Below are 23,211 nucleotides of genomic sequence, written 5' to 3'. Positions count from 1 at the left end.
CTCCACATATGTTAAACGTCTCATTCCTGGAATAATTTCTCTAGACCCTCTCCAATGGCAGCACACATTTTTAGATAAGGGGTCCAAAACTGCCAGCAATACTCCGTGTGGTCTGACCAATGCCTTATAAAACCTCAGCAATACATCCTTGCTTTTATATTCTAGTCCTCTAGAAATGGATGCAAACATTGCATTTGCCTTTCTTACCACAGACTCAACTTGCAAGTTAATCTTTAGGGAATCCTGCCAAGTCCCTTTGTACCTCTGATTTTTTAATTTTCTCCCCATTTATTCCTTCTACCAAAGTGCAAGACCATACATTTCCCTACACTATGTTCCATCTAGTACAAATACACTCAATGGCCATTTTCTTAGGTATACCTGTTTGTCAATGGAAATAACTGATCAACCAGTCATGTGGCAGCAACTCAATACATAAAAGTATGCAGACATGGTCAAAAGGTTCAGTTGTTGTTCAGTCCAAACATCAGAATGGGGAAGAAATATGATCAAAATGACTTTGACTGTGGAATGATTGTTGGTGCCAGATGGGGTGGTTTGAGTATCTCAGAAACTGCTGATCTCCTGGGATTTTAACGCACAACAGTCTCTAGTATTTATGGAGAATGGTGTGAAAAACAAAAAAAAAGTCTAGTGAGCGGCAGTTCAATAGGTGAAAATACCTTGTTAATGAGAGAGGTTCAAACTGACAGGAAGGTGACGGTGACTTAAATAACCACGTATTACAACCATGATGTGCAGAAGAGCATCTCTGAACATACAACACATCGAATCTTGAAGTGGATGGGCTACAGCAGCAGAAGACCATGAACATACACTCAGTGGCCACTTTATTTTCATGAGATGTAGCTAATAAAGTGAGGATTGAGTGCATATAAAAGTGCACCTTTATCTCCTAACTTTAAACAAATGAGTGTAAAAAAATACTAAGAAATTCGCAATTAGCTTCAGACTAATTTATTTTGATCTAATTCTCCAGCAGAAGCCCTTAGCTTTATGCGCAGCAAGGGTAGAGTAGGGTAGGGGCCAATCTCTCTGTGAGCTCATACTGGGTGGAATTCATGCTTGAGACATTTCACTACTTGATGCACCTGTGACAAATAAAGCCAATCTTTATCTTTAGATCTTGATAATACAAACCTTTATTACATGTCCTTACCTTGAATTTATAATAGCTTTCACATGATGAATCCCCTGTTTCATTCAGGAGTACTTTTCCTTTCTTGTGGGTGAATACATCCCAGATACTCGGTCCTTTCCCATCTTGATCCCATGCTCCCTCTGTCTGGTAGGCAGAACTGCCCACACCCCAGGAGAAACCTGGAACCGACACACTACTGAAATTCCGCCTTTTACAACAGTTTATTAGTGCACTGACTGTCATTTGGGTCAATGCCAAATCGCTTGAAAATAAGATAACTAAAATTTCATATTCCCTTACAACATCACTACCATTCAGCCCATTGAATTTACACCAGCTGTTAGTGCTGTCCTATTTCCCCATAAATTCATTCTTTCTCATTCATGCCATCATCTCCAGTCTAATTCTCCTGCCTGCCACCCACATTAGGGACAATTTATCCTGACCAGTTGATCCATCAATCTGTATGTCTTTGAGGTCTGTAGGAAAACCGGAGCAGTTGGAGGTAAACGTATGGTCACTGCGAGAATGTGGAAACTGGAGTAACACAGACAAAATGCTGGAGGAGCTCAGCAGGTTAGGCAGCAGCCATAGAGAGGAATGAACATTCGATGTTTCAGGCCGAGTTTATTCCACTCCATAGATACTGCCTGACCTGCCGAGTTCCTCTAGCATTTTGTGTGCGTTACTCTGGATTTCAAGCACGTGCAGAATCTCTTTTGGAAACTAGAGGCAGGGTAAGGACTGAACCCACTGGAGACATGAGCAGAGAATGTTGAAAAATTGCAATGCATAAATTTCAGCTCCAAACATGACTCAAGTAATTTTAGAATTTAATTGTGTGAAACTGAGTGTGGTTGGTCTAATCAATGATTAGAAACAAACAAAATGTTGTTGCTATGGTAACTACAGCTATATGGGACTACTCACTTGTTTTATATTCTGCCTTGGACAAAGTAAAACATCCAAATGCCTCACAGGAGGCACAGAGAGTGATGACAGAATCAGTTATTGAGTTGGATTTGAAGGAGGAGCAAGTAGCTGACCACAATGAAGAGTCAGTAAAATCTGGAAGACCACAAAGCAGTGGGGGTTGGGGAGACAGAGATGGGACCAGAGGAGGTTACAAGGGAATGCCGTTTAAAGTGAGTGAGAACAAAATCTCTGGAGGAACTGGAAAACAAGGATGGGAAGTTTAATACCAAGACGTTCCTTAACCTGATACCAATGTAGCTCCCACAACCAGCACTGTAAGTGGAAGGAGTCCATATTCAAATGCAAATTGGATATAGTTCTTATTGGAAATAACATTTGGGATTCAGTCTGAGTGGTCTGTGAGGATGTAGTATGTGTGGGAGGAGCAGGTGAGTTTGGACCCATTTCCAAAGGGCTATATTTTATGAGCCTAAACCCACTGTACAGAAGAAGAGGGAGTCCATAAAAGATTTTGAGAGGACATGGACGGATGGATAGCGAAGCCACTTCTCCCGAATCCAGAATTAGGAATTAGGGTTCAAGCTGTGAGGTCATCAATATGGGACAAAGCTGTGAAGTGGCCTGTTTGAAATTCTCTACATTAATAGACTAATTAGTGGCTGCTCAGTCATTTGAATATTTGAGGCTGAAGTTTGTCTGATTTTGTGGTTGTTACAAACTAGGCAGAAAAGTTGGCGTAAATTTGAATGATCTAATGGAAGAGTGCAGACACCTCATGACCAACTCCTTTCAGTTGTGAGAGCTGGTTACCAATGGGGCTCTATTCACCTCTTGTCTGGACTCATTAATAGATTAGTGGCATTAGTCAGCATCTGTTGTCATTGCATTCTTTAACCATGGGGATGGTGAACGATGAACAAAACATAGAAAATAGGTGCAGGAGTAGGCCATTTGGCCCTTCGAGCCTGCACTGCCATTCAGTATGATCATGGCTGATCATCCAACTCAGAACCCTGTACCTGCTTTCTCTCCATACCCCCAATCCCTTTAGCCACAAGGGCCATATCTAACTTCCTCTTAAATATAGCCAATGAACCGGCCTCAACTGTTTCCTGTGGCAGAGAATTCCACAGATTCACCACTCTCTGTGTGAAGAAGTTTTTCCTCATCTCGGTCCTAAAAGGCTTCCCCTTTATCCTTAAACTGTGACCCCTCGTTCTGGACTTCCCCAACATCGGAAACAATCTTCCTGCATCTAGCCTGTCCAATCCCTTTAAAATTTTATACGTTTCAATAAGATCCCCCCTCAATCTTCTAAATTCCAGTGAGCATAAGCCTAGTCGATCCAGTCTTTTTTCATATGAAAGTCCTGCCATCCCAGGAATCAATCTGGTGAACCTTCTCTGTACTCCCTCTATGGCAAGAATATCTTTCCTCAGATTAGGGGACCAAAACTGCACACAATGTTCTAGGTGCGGTCTCACCAAGGCCTTGTACAACTGCAGTAGAACCTCACTGCTCCTGTACTCAAATCCTTTTGCTATGAATGCCAACATACCATTTGCTTTTTTCACCGCCTGCTGTTCCTGCATGTCCACCTTCAATGACTGGTGTACAATGACACCCAGGTCTCGTTGCATCTCCCTTTTTCCTAATCGGCCACCATTCAGATAATAATCTGTTTTGCTGTTCTTGCAACCAAAGTGGATAACCTCACATTTATCCACATTAAATTGCATCTGCCATGAATTTGCCCACTCACCTAACCTATCCAAGTCACCCTGCATCCTCTTAGCATCCTCCTCACAGCTAACACCGCCGCCCAGCTTCGTGTCATCTGCAAACTTGGAGATGCTGCATTTAATTCCCTCGTCTAAATCATTTATATTGTAAACAACTGGGGTCCCAGCACTGAGCCTTGTGGTACCCCACTAGTCACTGCCTGCCATTCTGAAAAGGTCCCATTTACTCCCACTCTTTGCTTCCTGTCTGCCAACCAATTCTCTATCCACATCAATACCATACCCCCAATACCGTGTGCTTTAAGTTTGCACACTAATTTCCTGTGTGGGACCTTGTCAAAAGCCTTTTGAAAATCTAAATATACCACATCCACTGGCTCTCCCCTATCCACTCTACTAGTTACATCTTCAAAAAATTCTATAAGATTCGTCAGACATGATTTTCCTTTTACAAATCCATGCTGACTTTGTCCGATGATTTCACCTCTTTCCAAATGAACAAGGTTGATCCTAGCTCTTGCTGCTGAAACAATTCCAGTGCCCTGCTTGTTAGATGATTAAATATTTATCAAATCAGCTTTTTGAATATTTGTCCTAATAAAAATACCCATGGTATGTGGGAGACAATATCCTTCACACTGAAAACTCAAGACGATGCACAAAATCCAGCTTCTGGTAACATACATTGGTCTGCTCTAAACTGCTAAAAATTCTTAAGCTCTTAGATGCACAGAAAATATCAAAGGTTTCAGATTGCTCTGAAGATATGAAAAACCAATAAGATTTCTTTCAATCTAGTATAATGAGAAAACTCCAGAGCTGACAAGTGCCAATATTATGATCCTTGGTTCATTCATAAGCCCATACGACATAGGAAGCAGAATTCCATCATGGCTGATTTATTACCCCTCTCGGCCCCATTCTTCTACCTTCTCCCTGTAACCTTTGATGCCCATAGTAATCAAGAGGCTATCAATCTCCATTTTAAATATATCCAGTGACCTGGGCTCCATAGCCATCCATGGCAATAAATTCCAGATTCACCATCCTCTGGCTAAAGAAATCTGTCCTCATCTCTGTTCTAAAGGGATGTCCTTGCATTTTGAGGTTGTGCTCTCAGATCCTAGACTCCCCCACTACAGGAAACATCCTCTCCATGTACATTTTATCTAGGCCCTTCAATATTCAATAGGTTTCAATGCAATTCCTCCTCAATCTTCTAAACTCCAGAGTACAGGCCCAGAGCCATCAAACGCTCCTCATATGTTAACTCTTTCATTCCTGGAATAATTTTTGTTAACCTCCTCTGGACCCTCTCAAATGCCAGCACATCTTTTCTTAGATAAGGGGCCCAAACCTGCCCACAATACTCCAAATGAACTCTGACCAATGCCTTATAAACCCTCAGCATCATATCCTTGCTCGTAAGTTCTAGTCCTCTCAAGAAGAATGCTAAAATTACATTCGCAATCCTTTCACCAACTCAACTTGCAAGTTAACCTTTAAGGAATCCTGCAGGAGGACTCCCAAGACCTTTTGCCCCTCTGATTTCTCAATTTTCTCTGCGTTTAGAAAATAGTCTACGCCATTATTCTTTCTACCAAAGTGCATGACCATACACTCCCCGCTAATGTATTCCATCAGTTGTACAAGGCCTTGGTGAGACCGCACCCAGAATATTGTGTGCAGTTTTGGTCCCCTAATCTGAGGAAAGACATTCTTGCCATAGAGGGAGTACAGAGAAGGTTCACCAGATTGATTCCTGGGATGGCAGGGCTTTCATATGAAGAAAGACTGGATCAACTAGGCTTATACTCACTGGAATTTAGAAGATTGAGGAGGGGATCTTATTGAAACGTATAAAATTCTAAAGGGATTGGACAGGCTAGATGCAGGAAGATTGTTTCCGATGTTGGAGAAGTCCAGAACGAGGGGTCACAGTTTAAGGATAAAGGGGAAGCCTTTTAGGACCGAGATGAGGAAAAACTTCTTCACACAGAGAGTGGTGAATCTGTGGAATTCTCTGCCACAGGAAACAGTTGAGGCTGGTTCATTGGCTATATTTAAGAGGAAGTTAGATATGGCCCTTGTGGCTAAAGGGATCAGGGGGTATGGAGAGAAAGCAGGTACAGGGTTCTGAGTTGGATGATCAGCCATGATCATACTGAATGGTGGTGCAGGCTCGAAGGGCCGAATGGCCTACTCCTGCACCTATTTTCTATGTTTCTATCTGACACTTCTTTGCCCATTCTCCTAATCTGTCCAAGTTCCTCTGAAGACTCCCTGCTTCCTCAACACTACCTGCCCCTCCACTCGTCTTCATATCGTCTGCAAACTTGGCCACAAAGCCATCAATTTTGTCATCCAAATCATTGACATATAACTTGAAAAGAAGCAATCCCAACACCAACCCCTGTGGAACACTAATAGTCACCGGCAGCCAATCAGAAAAGGCCTCCTTTATTTCCACTATTCTAATATGCATCAAAGTGTTGGGTCAACGAGCAGGACTGGATGTTCTGGAAAGGCAGAATTATTTTGAACATAAAACTCACCCTTCATCACACAGCATCTTACAAAACTTAAAAGCTATGAAAAGGCAAAATAGTACATTGCAATGGTCCCTAGTTCTGCTCAGATACTTGAATGTCCTCACCAGCAGGGAAGGTCCCATAATAGAAGGATCCTCGGTGATCTCTTGTCCAGTCGAAGTTCAGGGTCAAGCACAGAGGCAGTAGAATGCTGTGCAGAACTACAGTCTGCATCATCCCTCAGCCCGACTCGGTCCAGCACCGTCACTCTTCTGACCAATCACAGCTCCTTTCCACAGCCTGTCCGCACACACAGGACAGGTCAGTCACACACAAGAATGTTACAGAGAAACACACCAAACAGGCAAGAGCTCTTTGTAGGATGAGAACCGAGGGGATGACCTGATGGGTCTTTCAGATTAATCTAGTAGATAAATGTGTCCCCTTATGAAGGGAGATCACTATCAGTAATGAATCCAGTACGGGAGTTCAAAAGAAAGGAACTCACTTCCAAAGGATGAATTTGGAGATCGCTCCCACAGGAGGGTTGCTGGGATGAATTGGGGTAAGGCGAGGCTGTGAGCTGTTTCCCTTTTAAAATAAAACTGTGTTGGTTATCAGCTGATGGAACTCTGCAGGTCAGGTAGCATCTACGGAAGGAAATAAACAGTTTCAAGCCAACATCAGATGTCGCCTAACCTGCTGAGTTCCTCCATCATTTTGTGTGTGTTGCTCAAAATTTCTAGCATCTGCAGAATCTGTGTTATTGTTATAAAGCAGCACAGCTTTTAGTGTGTACACAGGTATCAGAGATGTATCCTACTGAATCTGTTACGTTAATAACCACCCCCCCCCCCCCAAATAACTGAAATATTGTTTACTGAATTTACCCTCAGACTGGATACTCTATTCAGAAAATAAACCCCCCACTACAGAACCATCCTTTAGGCTGTGCAGAATCCTCCAAAGTACTGATGGTGGACGTTTACATCTTCATGCCAACATCAGTCACTTACAGACAATATTGTGGCCTAATTAGGACTTCACTGATCTTCCTTTCGAAACACAAACTTCACAATAATTTTTAGTGCAGTACAAGTCATGAAAATTAAATGGCAAAATTATAAAATATTGAAATTCACAAAAAAAACCTCCTGAACCATTAAGTAGTCATAAAAGCAAGTCTATACATTTCCATTGTCTACCTGGTTACATCATCTCTGCAGTATCTCTTCACCTGTCTAAACAGACGATGTGTTTACTTACTGATTTAAGTAATTGTGTTGATCAAGTAGAAAAAAACAATCCTTTGTGTTATATACACATCTGTTCAGCACAGTTACATAGCGGATAGTTCGCTGCTTTACAATGCCAATGATCACTGACTGGGGTTCAATTCCCACCGCTGTCCGTGAGGAACTTGTCCGTCCTCCCTCTGACCCCACGGGTTTCCTCCCACATTCCAGAGACATGCGGTTATAGTTTGTGTGCTGTGGCCACGCTACGTTGGCGCTGGAAGCACAGTGACGCTTGCAGGCTGCCCCCCCACCCCCCCAGTACATCCTCTGACTGTTGATACAAAATGATGCATTTCACTGTACGTATTTTCAAGGTACGTGTGACTTTTAAAGCTAATCTTTAAGTTTGGCAAATGAGATTAATAAAAGACTGAAATGACACAAATTATCACCTTACCTGCTAAGCTTTCTTCATTTATCAGGATGGAGAGATGCCACCAATACCAAACACTCACTGTTTGATATCCTGCCCATCCTGCAGCCCTACATAGTCCAAAAATAATGTATAAATGCAGAGAACAATCTAGCAAACTATTCATTGGTTCCAAACAGAGAGAGAAGGTCCTTTTAAATTCATTGATGCGTTAGAAAAATTAGCTGAACTTGGCAAATCTCTTTGTAAACAACTTTTGTGTTCATTTTTGATGACATTACCCAGAGTGTGATGATGAGCCCTGGGTGGTTTTCATAGGAATAGTTCTGAATGCAAGCAAATACCTGCTTTCATACAAGGGCCTACAGTGTGGTCGCAGGTTGGGACCTGCTGCCCACTGGTAACTAATGAAAACACAAGTTTAACCTCGCTTTTCCCCTGGCTTTAGACCCTTCATAATGAGCATAGTTCATTCCTCTGAGAATTCCTGCACAGAAAGCGCAAACTCCTCATTACAAAGTTCCTGTGGGGTTTACACATTCTAGTTGACACCACAAGCATGACGACACTTGCGGGCTGCCCCCAGCACATCCTTGGATTGTGTTGGCCATTGCTGCAAAACAATGCATTTCACTGTATGTACATGTGACAAATAAAATTAATATGTAACCTAACAGTTTTCCAACTACAAGATGAATTGTGATCACCTGTAACCTCTGTTGAGCTTTAACTTTTCAATAGATCTGAGAGATAGTTGTTGGAAGTATTCTACCAGAGCTCATAGCATCTGTCTGGACAGAAAGTACAAATGTCTGTAAGGAGTTCGTACGTTCTCCCCACGACCAGGTGCTCCAGTTTCCTCCTGCATTCCAAAGATGTAGGAGTTAGGGTGAGGTATGGGCACACGTGTTAGTGCTGGAAACATAGCGATACTTACGGGCTGCCCCCAACACATCTTTAGACTGTGTTAGTTGCTAATGCAAATGATGTATCTTCCTGTATATTTTGACACACATGTGGTAGGTAAATAAATGCTAATGCTAAGCTAATCACCCAGAGCTGCAGAGTCCAGCAGAATAACGGGGTGATATGGTAGTGTAGCATTTAGCACAAAGCTGTTACAGCTCAGAGCATCGGGAGTTCAGAGTTCAATTCTGGCATTCTCTATAAACAAGATTGTACATTCCTTCCTGTGTGCATGTGGGTTTCCTCCGGGTGTTCTGGTTTCCTCTCACAAAGACGTACTGATTAGTAGGTTATTGGTTATTATAAATTATCCTGTGATTGGGCTAGGGTTAAATCAGTAGGTTGCTGGGCAGTGCAGTCCGAAGAGCCTGTTCCACACTGTAAATAAATTAGTAAGTATCTGGAGGTAGGGACAATCTGCAAGGGTTTTTCATCCTGTATGAAGCCCAGCAGTGCCCTGAACATTTCCACATTCAAGCAACTGCTTTTTTTAAGGGATGGCGACAATGTTGGTATTCACAGAGATTTGAAGATAGCTTGTGAGGCTAACTGTTTGGTCCTGCATCTCCTCTGGGATGCAGTGCAAAGAGGCTGAAATAAAACTGTTTGATTGTAATGATGGCTTACCTGTCAACCATTAGTTTAAAGGCTGTACTTGTAAATTCAAAAATCAAGTTGACCACTTTAAAATCAGGGATAAAAAATTGTTCTATAAAGGTTTATATTTCTGAAACATTAGATTGCTAAGAAGAGTCTTCAATCACTATCATACAACAAAAATCAGCATCATTTCCTGTCTTGAATCTAAACACAGATATTCTTCCTTTAAAATTAATGTTTGTCCCACTTCCATCAGGGAGGAGGCTATGTAGTGTCCACAACACGACCACCAGACTCAAAAACAGTTACAGTACTTTCCCCAAGCAGCAAGACTGATCAACACCTCCACCCACTATCCCATCCTTCCACACCCCCAAATACCACCTCTTTATCATTTCCCATCAGTTACCATGTGTATTGACATTCCTGTGCCTAGTATCACTTTATGGACATACAAAAATATAAATACATAAGATAGTTTATCTATATTGATTGTATGTCCATTGTTTTTTATTATATTGTATTTTTTGTGCTGCACTGGATCCAGAGTAACAATAATTTTGTTCTCCTTTACACTTATGTACTGGGAATGACAATGAACAATATTGAATCTTGAATAAACTTCTACAGGACGTGGAACTGTTGATTCTGATCCCACTTCTCATTATAGTCCGAGTTACTTTGGCTCTGCCTGAAGTTCTGCAAGTCCAAATGAAATGGGCTCAGACACACTCTGACAATGTAAACAAACCCCAAGTACAGTCTGAACCAAGCTGGTTATATGACTGTAATTAAAAAGAACCCAAAAATTCTCAGGTCAGACAGCATGTGTTGATAAGTTAACCTTTCAGTTCTTTATTAGAACAGGATACAAAACAGAGACTGTGATCATCTTATTCCTGTTCTGCTGTCCACCTGATCACACAGCACCTCTCTCCTTTTCTCCCCACTCCCCTCTCTTTCGTAGCATCTTACAGATTAATGACATCTTCAAAAGATGATGCCTCAAAAAGGACCCTCACCATCCAGAACATGTCCTTTCCTCACTGCTACTATCAGGGAGGAGGTACAGGAACTTGAAGACACACAGTCAACATGTTAGGAACAGCTTCTTCCCCTCTGCCATCAGATTTTTAAATGATCCATGAACAGTATCTCACTACTTTTGCTCTCTTTTTTACACCACACTTACACAGACACTCGAGTAGCACTCCTGCACCTAACGAAGTGGCCACTGAGAGTGCGTCTATACATATCTTATTGTCATTTTTTAATGTACTGTACTACTGTAAAAATCAACCAATTTCATCAGGACTTACAGTATGTCAGTGACAACATCAGGCTGATGGATGAGTTTCAAATCAAATTCAAATAGAAAGTATAACACACTACAGATGGACTGAATGGTAAACTGGCCACGATACTGGGCTCTGTTGAATGCACACTATTCAATTCTAGAAATTCAGTCTCACAAATCTTGGAACTTTAAAAAAAAATTATGTTCACAGCTTTTCAAGGTTTCAACAAGAACCTCCCATCCAATTGTGTTCACTGCCTCCTCTTGTTGTATAATTATTTATTGCATCATCAACTTTTATGCAAGATCTTACACACATTTATAATGAGAAACACGTTTATCCACATTTTTAACTGATGCTGCATTTATGCATATGGTTCAAAGTAAATTTGTAATGATGTACTCAAACCTACTGCGGAGTACCCACAGCCTCATCACTGGCAGGATGAAGTGACAATAGGTTTACATCAGAATGAATATATAATTGGATTCAAAATATAAACTTGCAACTTGAAAATAGTGGCCGTTACATCTACAAAGCCCTCTCCTCATACCATGGCCCCAATTATACTTTACCAATTGAACTGCCATCACAGAAGTGCCAGAGTGTGAAGCCATGGAACACCCACTGTTCCACAATAAAACAGTGACGTGGATAAACACCAGGTAATGATTGAGCTTGGAAGCACTGGGCAAATCTTACAAATCTGTGGGCAGAGTCAGCACAGCAGGCGATTAGAGGGAGGCGAGGCTCCACATGATAAACCAGAACACAAGATGAACTTGTCTGCAAGGTGATTCAGTGGTTCACACCACCCAAAACGCAAGAGCAATTTTATAGTTCCAATCACGCTGCCTGGGAGGACACTTACAGGAGTCTAGAGATGGCTGAGTAAGGAGTGGGAGAATTGTTCTATAGATAACTAACAACTCATAAGCTAACATCCAGCAGTACAAAAATCATTCAATACACCATAAAACATCAATCCATGAGAGTAACTCCTGCTTCTTGGGTGGACCACAACTTGACCTCACTCTTGGAATCAAACATCTCACCCTTAATTGCCATACTTAGGAGTGGGGTATTATCTAGTTGAGGGCAACAATGTTTCAGTACTTTTTCCACAGACCTTTATTTAAAAATACTGCTTTAATAGTTAGTTACCATCAGAGATCCCTACGTGATGCAATAAATCAATAAGATGTCCATAGTGTATGACTATAATCCAGATATCCAGCAACATTGTTCTAAGATCCCAGCAACGTTCATCAGAATCATGAAACTTCACATCCTCCTACTTCTCATGTGTTCTTGCACGTCTGATTTCAATTTTTTTCAAGTCCCAACAGCTTGTGTCAATAACACATTTCTATGCAGGTCACTCATTTCCACCGCCTCTGCAGCCTTTCCTTCTCAGCTTCCATCCAGGAGGTGCAGCAATGAAGACAACCTTCTAGATTCAAATTCCACATAATGTTTCAGAAGTTATGGACTGCATCACACATAGCCTGATATCTGTCCTACCATTATCTTCATCTTTGGCTTGAAAAAAAATATTGCAAACACCCGTGCACTGTTAGTCTTGCCATAAAATTTCATTTAATTGTATTCCTCTTCCTCTTCCTCCTCCTCCTCCTGTCTTACATGAGTAACGAACTGGGATGTACTCAACTGAAGCTGGGTTTGATTGATGGCACATTCATTGTCTACCTGCATCAAAGACTGTAGAAGGAAATGTTTATTAATGGAAAAAGATAATTATTCAACAGACACATTAAGCTAAAGCCATATCAATCTTAAATTCGGTTTACACCACACACACAATGAAAATTACCATGCTGACTCAAAATGTGTTTCTGCATTGAATTAAATGCTTTGCTCCATTCCCTATTCTTATCAATGACTCAAAACTTGGTGACACGGTAGCTTTACAGTGCCAATGATCAGGGTTCAATTCCTGCTGCTGCCTGTAAGGAGTCTGTACGTTCTCGTGACTGCGTGGGTTTCCTCCAGGTCCTCTGCTTTCCTCCCACCTTCTATAGATGTCAGGGTTATTGAGTTGTGGACATGCTAGGCTGGAACCAGGGGGTGACACTTGCAAGGTGCCCCCACCACATTCAAGTCAAGTTTATTGTCATTTAACTATATACATGTATATAATGTATAGAAGATCATAAGACAATAAGATATAGAAGCAGAATTAGGCCATTTGGCCCATCTAGTCTATTCTGCCATTTCATCAAGGCTGACCCAATTTTCCTCTCAGCCCCAATCTCCTGCCTTCTCCCCATATTCTTTCATGCCCTGACTAATCAAGAATCTATGAACTTCTGCCTTAAATATACATAAAGACTTGCCCTCCACAGCTGCCCGTGGCAAAGAATTCCACAGATTCACCACTCTCTGGCTAAAGGGATTCCTCCTCATCTCTGTTCTAAAAGGACGCCCTCTGTTCTGACACTGTGTCCTCTAGTCTTAGACTCTCCCACCACAGGAAACATCCCCTCCACATCCACTCTTTCAAGGCCTTTCATCATTCAAAGGTTTCAATGAGGTCACACTTCTGTTTGTTATCTATCTTAACAATTTGGTAACATGGTCAGCAAGTTTGGAGCCAATACAAAAATTGGTGGTGTAGTGGACAGGGAAGAAGTTTATCTAAGATTACGATCAGATCTAGATGACCTGGGGAAGTGAGCCAAGGAATGGCAGGTGGAATTTATTTTGGACAGTGTGATATATTGCATTTTAGTGAGCTCAACCAGTAAATAGTAGGGCCTTGATAGAACAGAGACACTCGGGGCCACTAGAACATAACTCCTGGAGAGCAGTGAATCGGGTAGATAGGATGGTGAAGGAAGTGTATGTAATACTTGGCTTCACTGGTCAGAGAATTGAGTACAAGAATTGAGATGTAATGAGGCAATATACGCATGTGCCTGTCAGAATGAAAGGTAAAGATAACAGTGTACGGAACCTTGGTTTTCAAGAGATATTGAGGCCCTAGTTAAAAATAAAAAGAGGTGCATAGCAGGTATAGGCAGGTGGGACAAATGAGGTGCTTATGGACTACAAGAAATGCAAGAGAACACTTCAGAAATCAGGAAGTCTAAAAGAAGGCATGAAGTTGCCCCAGCAGACAAGGTGAATGAGAACCCCAGTGGATTCTGCAGATAATCTATGTTAAGAACAAATAAGTTTGGAGGAGCAAAAAATGGTCCTCTGGAAGGTCAGAATGGTAAACCATGTGTGGAGTCAAAAGACATGGGGGAGATCTTAAATACATTTTTTGCATCCGTAAGGAGTCTCTGACAGACAGACAGACACAGAGTCTATGGAAGTGATTCAAAGCAGCAGCGAGGCCATGGTCCCTATGTAGATTACAGAGGAGGAAGCGTTTGCTGTCCTGAGGCAAATTAGGGTGGATAAATCCCCAGAGCCAGACAAAAGTGTTTCCTCAGACCCCATGGGAGGGAAGTGCAGAAATTGAGGGGCCCTTGCAGAGAGGTTTAGATCATCCTCAGCGACAGCTGGAGGATTGGAGGATAGCTAATGTTGTTCCATTGTTTAAGAAAGGCTCTAAACATAGATCAGGAAATTATAGGCTGGTGAGCCTGACATCAGTAGTGGGAAAGTTATGGGAAGGTATTCTAAGGTTTGGTTAGACATGGACTGATTAAGGACAGTCAACATAGCTTCATGTGTGATAGGTCATGTCTAACCAAGGTCCTGTTTCTGTGCTGTACTTTTCTACAACTTCTATGACTACACCAGCTTGAGGAAGGGAGAGGGAACTTTTTTTTCTATTCAGACTTTTACAACCTCATAACATCCCAAAGTCCTCTGCAGTAAAGTAATTTTGAAGTGCTGGAATGTAAAGCTGCCAATTTGTGCGCAGCGAACTCCATCAAATAGCAAGGAAAATATTAGTAAGAGGGTTAAGAGTTACATGGAGAAGACAGGAGAAAAGGGTTTGAAAAATAAACAGCCATGATTGATTAGCAGAGCAGACTTAATGGGCTGACTGGCCAAATTTGCTCATCGCGAGAGGTTGGTGAGGCTGCGTAAGATTTAAAGAGAGCTCGGAGCCTTTCGGAACTTTTTGGCAGGTGGCAATTATAGCGAGAGGTTGTTCATTATTGAGGCTGCATGAGGTTTAAAAACAAAGTTTGAGACCTTTTACAACTTTTCAATGGGCTACAATCTTTGCATTCTTTTAGGCACTTGGCGGGAGTTGAAAGCAGAGCAGCCACTGTTAGAGTGGTCAGGCTTTGGCAAGAACAGCTGCAGGCCGGAATTTAAGCTTGAGAAGTTAGAGATATAACAAGAGGAGCCAGGATGGACGTTCACAAAGTGGAATCCCCACCCCCATGAGACGTGGGATTTCAGGGTACCGAAACAGTCTCCCTGATGACTACATCTGCAGAGACAGGATGGTAGTTCAGGCAGTGGAATGCTGCTCCTGTGAGATGTGAAATTTCAGGCTACCCAAATGGTCTCCCTGATGACTACATCTGCAGGAAATGCACCCAATTTCAGCTCGTGACTGACAAGGTCGAGGCACTGGATCTGGATCTGGATGTACCCAGGACCATCTGGGAGGCTGAAAACCTCACGAGACTTTTATTGAGGTGGTGACACCTGCAGTGCAGGCTTCAGAGAGGAAGAGGAAGCAAAAGTGCAGGGGTCTCCTGCAGCCTCTCCCCTCAGCAACAAGCACACCCCTTTTGATACTGCTGGGGGGATGGCCTATCAGGGCACAGCAGCAGCAGCACTGAGACTCGCTCTGACGCTCAGCAGGGAAGGGTAAAATCAGATAGAGTGACTGTGATAGGAGACTTGACAGTTAGGGGGATGGACAGGAGATTCCGTGGCTGCAAAAGGAAGCTAGGAATGTGTGTTGCCTCCCAGGTACTAGGGTCCACAATGTCTCAAAGTGGCTGCAGAAGATTCTCAAGAGGGAGGCTGAGCAGCCAGAGACTGTGGTGCACATTTGCACCAAAGACATAGTTAAAATGAGAGAAGAGGTCATGTGCAGTGAGTATAGGTGTTGGGGAAGAGGCTGAAGAATAGGACCTCCAAGGCAGTAATTTCTGGATTACTCCCAGTACCATGTGCTGGTCAGGACAGGAATCGGATGATGGTACAGATGAATGAATGGCTGAGGAAGTGGTGCAGGAGGTAGAGATTTATTTTATTTTAATTAGTGATACAGTGTGCAGTAGGCCTTTCCAGCCTTGCCGCCCCAGCAAACCCCAGTTAACCCTAACCTAATTATGGGACCATTTACAATGACCAATTAACCTACCTGGTATGTCTTTGGACTGTGGGACAAAACCGGAGCACGCAGGAAAAACATACGTTTTCCAGAGACTCCTTACAGACAGCTCCAGAAATGAAATCTGAACTCCGGTGCCCCAAGCTGTAATAGTGTCGCGCTAACTGTGGCACCCACCAATGGTTTCTGGATCACCGAGATTGATTCTAGGGAAAGTATGACCTGTACAGAAAGGACGGGTTACACCTGAATCTGAGGACCAATATCCTTGGGGATGGGAACTGGAGTGATAGGCCTGAGGATGGGGCAATTGGGATACAAATCAATGCATTTTGTAGTGAGAGGAAGGACAGGCAGATGAAAGGGAAAATTGCAGTCAGTAGGATAAGTTGAAGTGTAACATGGGGCAAAAGTAAAAAGAGTGATAAATACAGGACTGAAGGTGATAGAGATTGGCAGGTATGGTGTTGTGGGCATCACTGAGTCGTGGCTGAAAGAAGATCATGCAAGCTTAACATCCAAGGATACACCTTGTATCGAAAGGACAGGCAGGAAGGGAGAGGGGTTGGGGTGCCTCTGTTGGTTAAAAAAAAAATCTTTATAAAGTGTCTCAGGATCAAAAGGTGTAGGATCCTTCCTTGTGGGTAGAATTAAGAAACTGCAAAGGTAAAAATACTTTGATTAGAGTTATATACAGCCCTTCCCAAACAGCAGCCAGGAAGTGGGAAATAAATGTAAGCCAAAAAAAGCATGTAATAAGAGCAATCTTACGAAAGTCATGGGGGATTTCAATATGCAGGTAGATTGGGAAAATCAGGTTGGTGCTGGATCCTAAGAGAGGGAATTTGTAGAATGCCTACGAGGTGGCTTTTTAGAGCAGCTTGTGGTTGAGCCCATGAGGGGAAAGGCAATTCTGGAGTGGGTGTTGTGTAATTAACCAGATTTGATTAGGGAGATAAAGTAAAAGAGCCTGGATGGCCAGTCACAAACGAGAAGATCCGCAGTTGCTGGAAATCTGCAGATGCTGAAAATCCAAGCAACACACACAAAATGCTGGAGGAACTCAGCAGGCCAGGCAGCATCAATTAAAAAGAGTACAGTTGATGTTTTGGGCCAAGACCCTTCATCCGACCTGAATTCACATTGCAATTTGAGAAGGAGAAGCTAAAATCAGATGTATCAGTATTACAGTGAAGAAAAGGGAATTACAGAGGGAATTATAGATGTTTTTGCAGATAAAGTATAAAAGAGAAGTGAGAATGGACAATGGACTGCTGGAGAGGTAGGAATTGGGATGAAGAAATGGCTGACGAATTTAAGGAAGTGTTTTGTGTCAGTCTTAACTGTGGAAGACACTAGTAGTATCCCAGCAAGAGTGTCGGGGGGCAGAAGCAAGTGTAGTTGCTATTACCAAGAAGGTGCTTGGGAAGCTGGAAGTCTGAAGTTAGCTGGATCAGAGGGACTACACCCCAGGGTTCTGAAAGAGGTAGCTGAAGAGATTGTGGAGGCATTAGTAATGATCTTTCAAGAATCACTAGGTTTTGGAATGGTTCCATGGGACTGGAAAATTGCACATGTCACTCCACTCTTTAAGAAGGGAGGGAGGCAGAAGAAAGGAAATTGTAGGCTAGTTAGCCTGTCTTCAGTGGTTGGGACCGTCTGACCGCTCTTGGACTGTACTCCTTGGAGTTTAGAAGAATGAGGGGGGGGGACCTCATAGAAACGTTTGGAATGTTGAAAGGCATGGACAGAGTGGATGTGGCAAAGTTGTTTCCCATGATGGGGGAGTCTAGTATGAAAGGACATGATTTGGGGATTGCAGGCTGCCCATTCAGAACAGAGATGCAAAAAAAAAGTCTGTTTAGAACAAAGATGAGGGGGAATTTCTTTAGCCTGAGGGTGGTGATTCAAATACAGAGAAGCACCATAAATCACAGCAGAATCAAAACAGGCAATCACTGTAGTTGTCTGATATGTCATCTTGCAGATATTACTAAACAGTCAGATATTTACAGCACAAAGCTGACTTACCTCCAGAGATTCAGGTGCCTGTCCACTCCCATCATTGTCAACTGCGTCACCTTGCTCTTTGGTTGTGATCATGGATCGCAAGGCCAACTCTTCCACCTGTAGTCACAGTACACTCACATTAACAAGGCTAAAAGACACAGAAGCAAAATTAGCCATTCGGCCCACCAAGTCTGCTCCATTATTCTATCATGGCTCATTTATATATCCCTCTCAACCCTGTTCTCCTGCTTTCCCCGGTAACCTTTGACACCCTGACTAATCAAGAAACGATCAACTTCTATTTTAAGTATACCCAATGACTTGGCCTTCAAGGCAATGAATTCTACAGATTCACCACCCTCTAGTTAAAGAAATTCCTCTTCATTTGTTCTAAAGTGACATCCTTTTATTCTGAAGCTATGCCCTCTTGTCCTAGGCTTTCCCACTACAGGAAAGGTCCTCTGCACATCCATTCTATCTGGGTCTTTCAATATTCAATAGGTTTCAATGAGATCTCCCCTCATTCTTCTAAACTCCAATGAGTACAGGCCCAGAGCCAACAGATGTTCTCTACTACCCTTGCAGAGTGGTGTGTACAAAGCTACACTGGGACCTGATTAAGTCGAAATCAAGTCCTAAGTGTGTGCCTATGATCAGGAAGTGACGTTTATACAAAATGAGCAACACCTCTAGAAGCAAAATACCACCCACCTGACTTCAATGATGTCTAACTAAACTAGTGAAACTAAAACTCAAATGATCATTTCATTGCGTCTTTGTCAAAACAAAGACAGTCTCAGAGACTAGTCTTGAAACTATCTAACTGCACAGTCTTTAACCCTTCTTGCTTCAAAAATGTTGAGCTTGATGACATTCTTGCTCACGGTGATGAATACAGACAAGACCAGTGACACGGTGCTCACAAAGATTGATGACTGGGTGAAGTGCCTCTGAAGTGAGTTGTGCTCTCTTAATACATCCTCCAACTAGCTGTAGCTCATCAGAGTCAAGAAAGGCAGAGTTCACTACAGTAGCTTTGGATTGGGAGAGGTTCCTGCTTTGTGATGCATTGCACTTCCTCTGCTTTCATGTCCTTGAACAACAACAAAGATTCTAATCTTTGCCCGATTCAGTTGCTCTGTGCTGAGGGGTTGCTTACAAATGTGCCAGCGCTCTTTGGTTACTCTTACAATTTCCACTTTCATATAGATACTGCTCTCAGAAGGTCTAAAATGATTTTGGCACCCATTCTTAAATACACTGACAGTGGGCTGATGAGTACCATTGAAGCAGTCTTCACCCACTATGACCCGACCCAAGTCCAGTCATTGGGCATAAGGTGCATTGTACTGACCATTGCAGTGTTCATGCACCTTACGTGCATATATGGGATCTCTGCCAAGCAGCAGAACTTCAGCAAAAGAGTCGTGTGTGGGGATCATGTCAGCTACGTTCTTAAGATGCAAACAACCGCATGCAGCTTCAGGTGTTGAGATTTCATCCCTGTTGTTGGGAACATGGTTAGAGCAACGAGTGTTGGCAAGGGTACGCAGAACTTCCCTCCCATTGACTCTGTGACAAATCCACCAGCTCTGCTTTCAGAACATGCCTTTAGAATGTGTGAGGAAGTAGCTACATCTGATAGACGATCAGCTGGCTCCCCACTATGCTCTGCTGTGAGTGTGCTGGGTGGAACCAGTAGCCCAAGGTGCAGGCTCTGAACTTACAGCTGTATCTGGGTCTAATTCTTCTGAAGTATCAGTAGGTTCTTGGCTCACTTTCCTGGTGCTTGCTGCACCATGTGTCCATCTGTATTCTGCAATATATTGTTACAGCTTCTCCAATTCCCCTTGCTACCTTCCCCAGATTCTCCACCACTCTCTGGATGACTGTCTTGTCCACAATTGGACCAACTCTGCCTCAGAGCTTCTCTGGCCAGACTCAGCATTTTGCTCAATCTATTGTCCAATCATCACCACAGCCTGGTGCAGCTAGTTCTGCAGCAGCTTCTGTTGAAAGGTGAGCCGCTGATGCACGGCGCATGGTTCAGCACTCATCTGCTCTTATTATAAGTGGTGAACATTCATGTGCTTCTAAGTTGGGTGACTTTTGGAATTTCTCACTTCCTACCTTAAATGAGGGTTCAACTTTCTTTGGGTTTAAATCTGAAGCAGAGGATGTTTGGGGTGAAGCATGACAGGAAGGTGATACCTATCTTTGTCTGCTGCTTTCATTTCATCCTCTGTTGAAAAACCATGCTGTTCTAGAGGGCTCGCACCAATGGTCAGTTCTTCAATCACCTTCCTAGAGAGAACACCACCACTGCTGCTTCATACATACACCTTTCCCTCTGCCAAGGCAGCCTCAGCTTCACACTCACCCTTGAGCGCACTCAGTGTAGCTTCTACACAAGCTTTCTCCATGTCTAAAATGAGCTTTATCCATTAGCATTTCAACCTTGTGCTTAGCACAATCTGCTCTCAATCTTCCTGCTTCAGCTCTGGCACGGGTTCGTGCTGCAGAATGCGTCACGTCGATTGCATCGTCATGATGCTCAAGCAAACTCACGATTAGCGTAGCTGCAGCATGAGCCCGTGCCAGAGCCAAAGTGGCAAGAATGGCTTGCTGTATGTTTCAATATACATGTGACAGAGTTAATCTTTTTCTTTACAGACAGGTGTTCTTTGTTTGTTAGTTTACCTTGAGTCTGTTTAACTGATCCTGCAAAGTGGTTTTGATCTTCAGCAGAGCTTCCTCCTCTTTTTTCAGCTCCTGTAGCCGACTCAACATTCTAAGCCTCAAGCAGTCCTCAGCTCACTTGCTTGACGTTAAATTCACTCAAAGTTTACTGCACCTTTATGAGATGTCGCTCTCCCTCTCTCATACACTGCACTCCTGCTGAGAGCAGCAGTCCATGCATGAAGATCAGGATAAGCAGCTTTGGTCACGTACACTACTAATTAAAGGCAAAAAAAAAGCAGCAGTATGACGTGAAGCAAAGTTGTTCCCAATCGGTCAGTACCTGAAAGAGAAAGATTGTTCAGTTATTGATGGAATCACATTCACCGTGTTGAGATAATCTTCACTGACTTATGAGAATCCCTTGCTTAAAAAATAGAAACAGCTTTAATCACTGAGAACTTTGATCAGAAGCATGGTATGAGCGGCAGGAGTGAATTACCTTCTAAACTATCCATTGTGTCAGGGAGGGAACTCCAGGATGTATATTCAACAATACTTAAGGCACAGGAACCACCAAGTCCTGAAAGCCCCGGTTAACAAAGGAGTACTTACTTATTTCGAGATACAGTCCTGAAAAGATTCTTCGAGCTGCGCTGCTCAACAACCCCCAATTTAACCCAAACATCATTACGGGGCAATGGCCAATTAACCTACTGACCGGTAGGTCTTTGGTACCTTTAATAACTGGAGCACCCAGATAAAACCCAAACACTCCACGAGAAGGTCGAACAAACAGAAGATGCTGGGATTGAACTCCAACACACCGAACTGTAATAGCATCATGCCCAGTACTGGCGACAAGTGCAAACTTTCCAAGGCCCGCTACTAACCAATGGTGCAAATTATAGGATTTCACTGGCTATACTCCGGCATTGCAGTTACAGCCCCTGCTCCTTGCACCTACAGGCTGCACTGAGTAATAGCCCCTTACCTCAGCCCCAGCCACCCTGACCTGTTCTTCAGCCCTACCCGAACCCCCCTTGCCCCCTACCTGGATTAGAGGCAATGTGCTAATAAGAGGGTGAATCAGGTTCTTTTGTCAGGAACGGCGTCTGAATCTGTCTCCCAAGTTTGAAATGTCTGATACCAGAGGGCATATGCATTCAAGCTGAGAGGAGATAATTTCAAAAGGGATGTACGGGGCAGGTTCTTCACAGAGTGGTGGAGGAAGCAGATATGATAGGGATGTTCAAGAGGTTCTTAGACAGGCAGATGAATGTGCAGTTAACGCTAGGATGCAAACCTTGTACAGGAGGGATTGTTTAGTTTAGTTGGGAATTTGATTAGCCCTGCACTACACCGTTGCTCCGTCTACCTGAGGCTGCCTCCATCGGCTTCCGGCAGTCCCATGCGACTCTGGCGTCACTTCCGGCTCCCGCGCCTGCGCGGTAACGCCGCTGTCACTCGACGGCGGTCTGAAGCGATGCCTGAGATGTCCTGTCTCCATCGTGGCGGAGTGGCCTCAAGCTGTAGAATAATTCACCCGATGTTTCTGTCAGCTTCTCCTACCCCAGTGCTCGGTTGTAGAGTTTGGAGGAGAGGAGATTTGTGGTTAATTAAATCTCCTGAGGATTAGGGATTTCGAGGTGAACTGAGGGTTAGATGCCCGCCTCGGCAGTCTCTGTACCCCTGGTTTAGTGGTTTCGCTTTAAGGCAGAGACAGGGATTGAGTCTCGGAAAGTGGAGGCAACAATGAATGGTGAGCAAGGGAAGGCAGGAATGTGGATGTGATGTTACAGCGATTTCAGAATCGGGTTTATTATCACTGACGTAAAATTTCTTGTTTTGCGGCAGCAGTACAGTGCAATGCAAAAAATTACTATACGTTACAGTAACAATTTTTTAAAGAAATACTGCACTAAGAGCAATATAGTGAAGTAGTTTATGCTTATGGTTTCATTGTCCATTCAGAAATCTGTTGGCAGAGGGGAAGAAGCTGTTCCTAAAACACTGTGGGTCTTCAGTCTCCTGTATCGTCCTCACTGAGAAGCGGGCATGCCCTGGGTGGTGAAAAGTAATGGATGCTGCCTTCTTGAAGCATCCATGGTGGGGAGGCTCAAGTTCAAGTTAAATTGTCATTCAACCATACACATGAATATAGTGTTCAATGCTCCCGTCCACTCCATAATGTACTGGTTAGGCACAGGAGTACGTTCAGCCAGAGACTCATTCCACCGAGATGTAACACTGAGTGTCACAGGAAGTCATTCCTGCCTGTGGCCATCAAACTTTACAACTCCTCCCTCGGAGTGTCAGACACCCTGTGCCAATAAGC

General features: G+C 43.2%; 2 protein-coding genes across 9 annotated transcripts in view; both read right to left on the bottom strand.

Moving 5' to 3' along the window:
- LOC140718679 (lactase-like protein) overlaps positions 1 to 8,198 on the bottom strand; it is a 45,759-nt gene extending 37,561 nt beyond the window's left edge. For 2 of the 5 annotated variants that reach the window (XM_073032716.1, XM_073032720.1), the window contains exons 1-3: positions 8,067 to 8,198; positions 6,497 to 6,671; positions 1,181 to 1,341 (exon numbers count right to left, since the gene is read on the bottom strand). In XM_073032716.1, the coding sequence (XP_072888817.1) occupies positions 1,181 to 1,341; positions 6,497 to 6,608 (273 nt within the window). In that variant the 5' untranslated portion in view covers positions 6,609 to 6,671; positions 8,067 to 8,198. Of the gene's footprint in view, positions 1 to 1,180; positions 1,342 to 6,496; positions 6,672 to 6,879; positions 7,140 to 7,637; positions 7,829 to 8,066 lie in introns of those variants that run through there. The other 3 variants (XM_073032717.1, XM_073032719.1, XM_073032721.1) reach the window with 3 other exon arrangements.
- Positions 8,199 to 11,169: 2,971 nt separating this feature from the next.
- snapc5 (small nuclear RNA activating complex, polypeptide 5) lies at positions 11,170 to 22,287 on the bottom strand. Of its 4 annotated transcripts, none has more exons than XM_073032712.1 (4): positions 22,252 to 22,287; positions 20,895 to 21,216; positions 18,216 to 18,311; positions 11,170 to 12,628 (listed from the first exon to the last, which is right to left on the bottom strand). In XM_073032712.1, exons 2-4 carry the CDS (start codon positions 20,982 to 20,984, stop codon positions 12,506 to 12,508), a joined length of 309 nt encoding a protein of 102 aa, XP_072888813.1. In that variant the 5' UTR covers positions 20,985 to 21,216; positions 22,252 to 22,287; the 3' UTR covers positions 11,170 to 12,505. The 4 variants fall into 4 exon arrangements, with proteins under 4 accessions (XP_072888813.1, XP_072888812.1, XP_072888811.1 ...); XM_073032711.1 differs by having other exon boundaries at positions 22,180 to 22,283; XM_073032710.1 differs by having other exon boundaries at positions 21,928 to 22,279.
- Between the last annotated feature and the right edge of the window lie 924 nt (positions 22,288 to 23,211).

This window comes from Hemitrygon akajei, chromosome 30 (assembly GCF_048418815.1).
Source record: "Hemitrygon akajei chromosome 30, sHemAka1.3, whole genome shotgun sequence".
Lineage (NCBI taxonomy): Eukaryota > Metazoa > Chordata > Chondrichthyes > Myliobatiformes > Dasyatidae > Hemitrygon > Hemitrygon akajei.
The sequence above is the reverse complement of the archived record's forward strand: the minus strand, read 5'-3'. Positions and strand labels throughout refer to the sequence as shown.

What these genes read in the sequence shown, in the direction of transcription:
- snapc5 (XM_073032712.1), bottom strand. Translation starts at nt 20,984, where the DNA reads ATGTTGAGTCGGCTACAGGAGCTGAAAAAAGAGGAGGAAGCTCTGCTG. An exon ending in ATCAGTTAAACAGACTCAAG is followed by an intron (nt 18,312 to 20,894) that starts GTAAACTAACAA and finishes CTGTGACTACAG; the next exon opens with GTGGAAGAGTTGGCCTTGCG. An exon ending in AGGCACCTGAATCTCTGGAG is followed by an intron (nt 12,629 to 18,215) that starts GTAAGTCAGCTT and finishes TTCCTTCTACAG; the next exon opens with TCTTTGATGCAGGTAGACAA.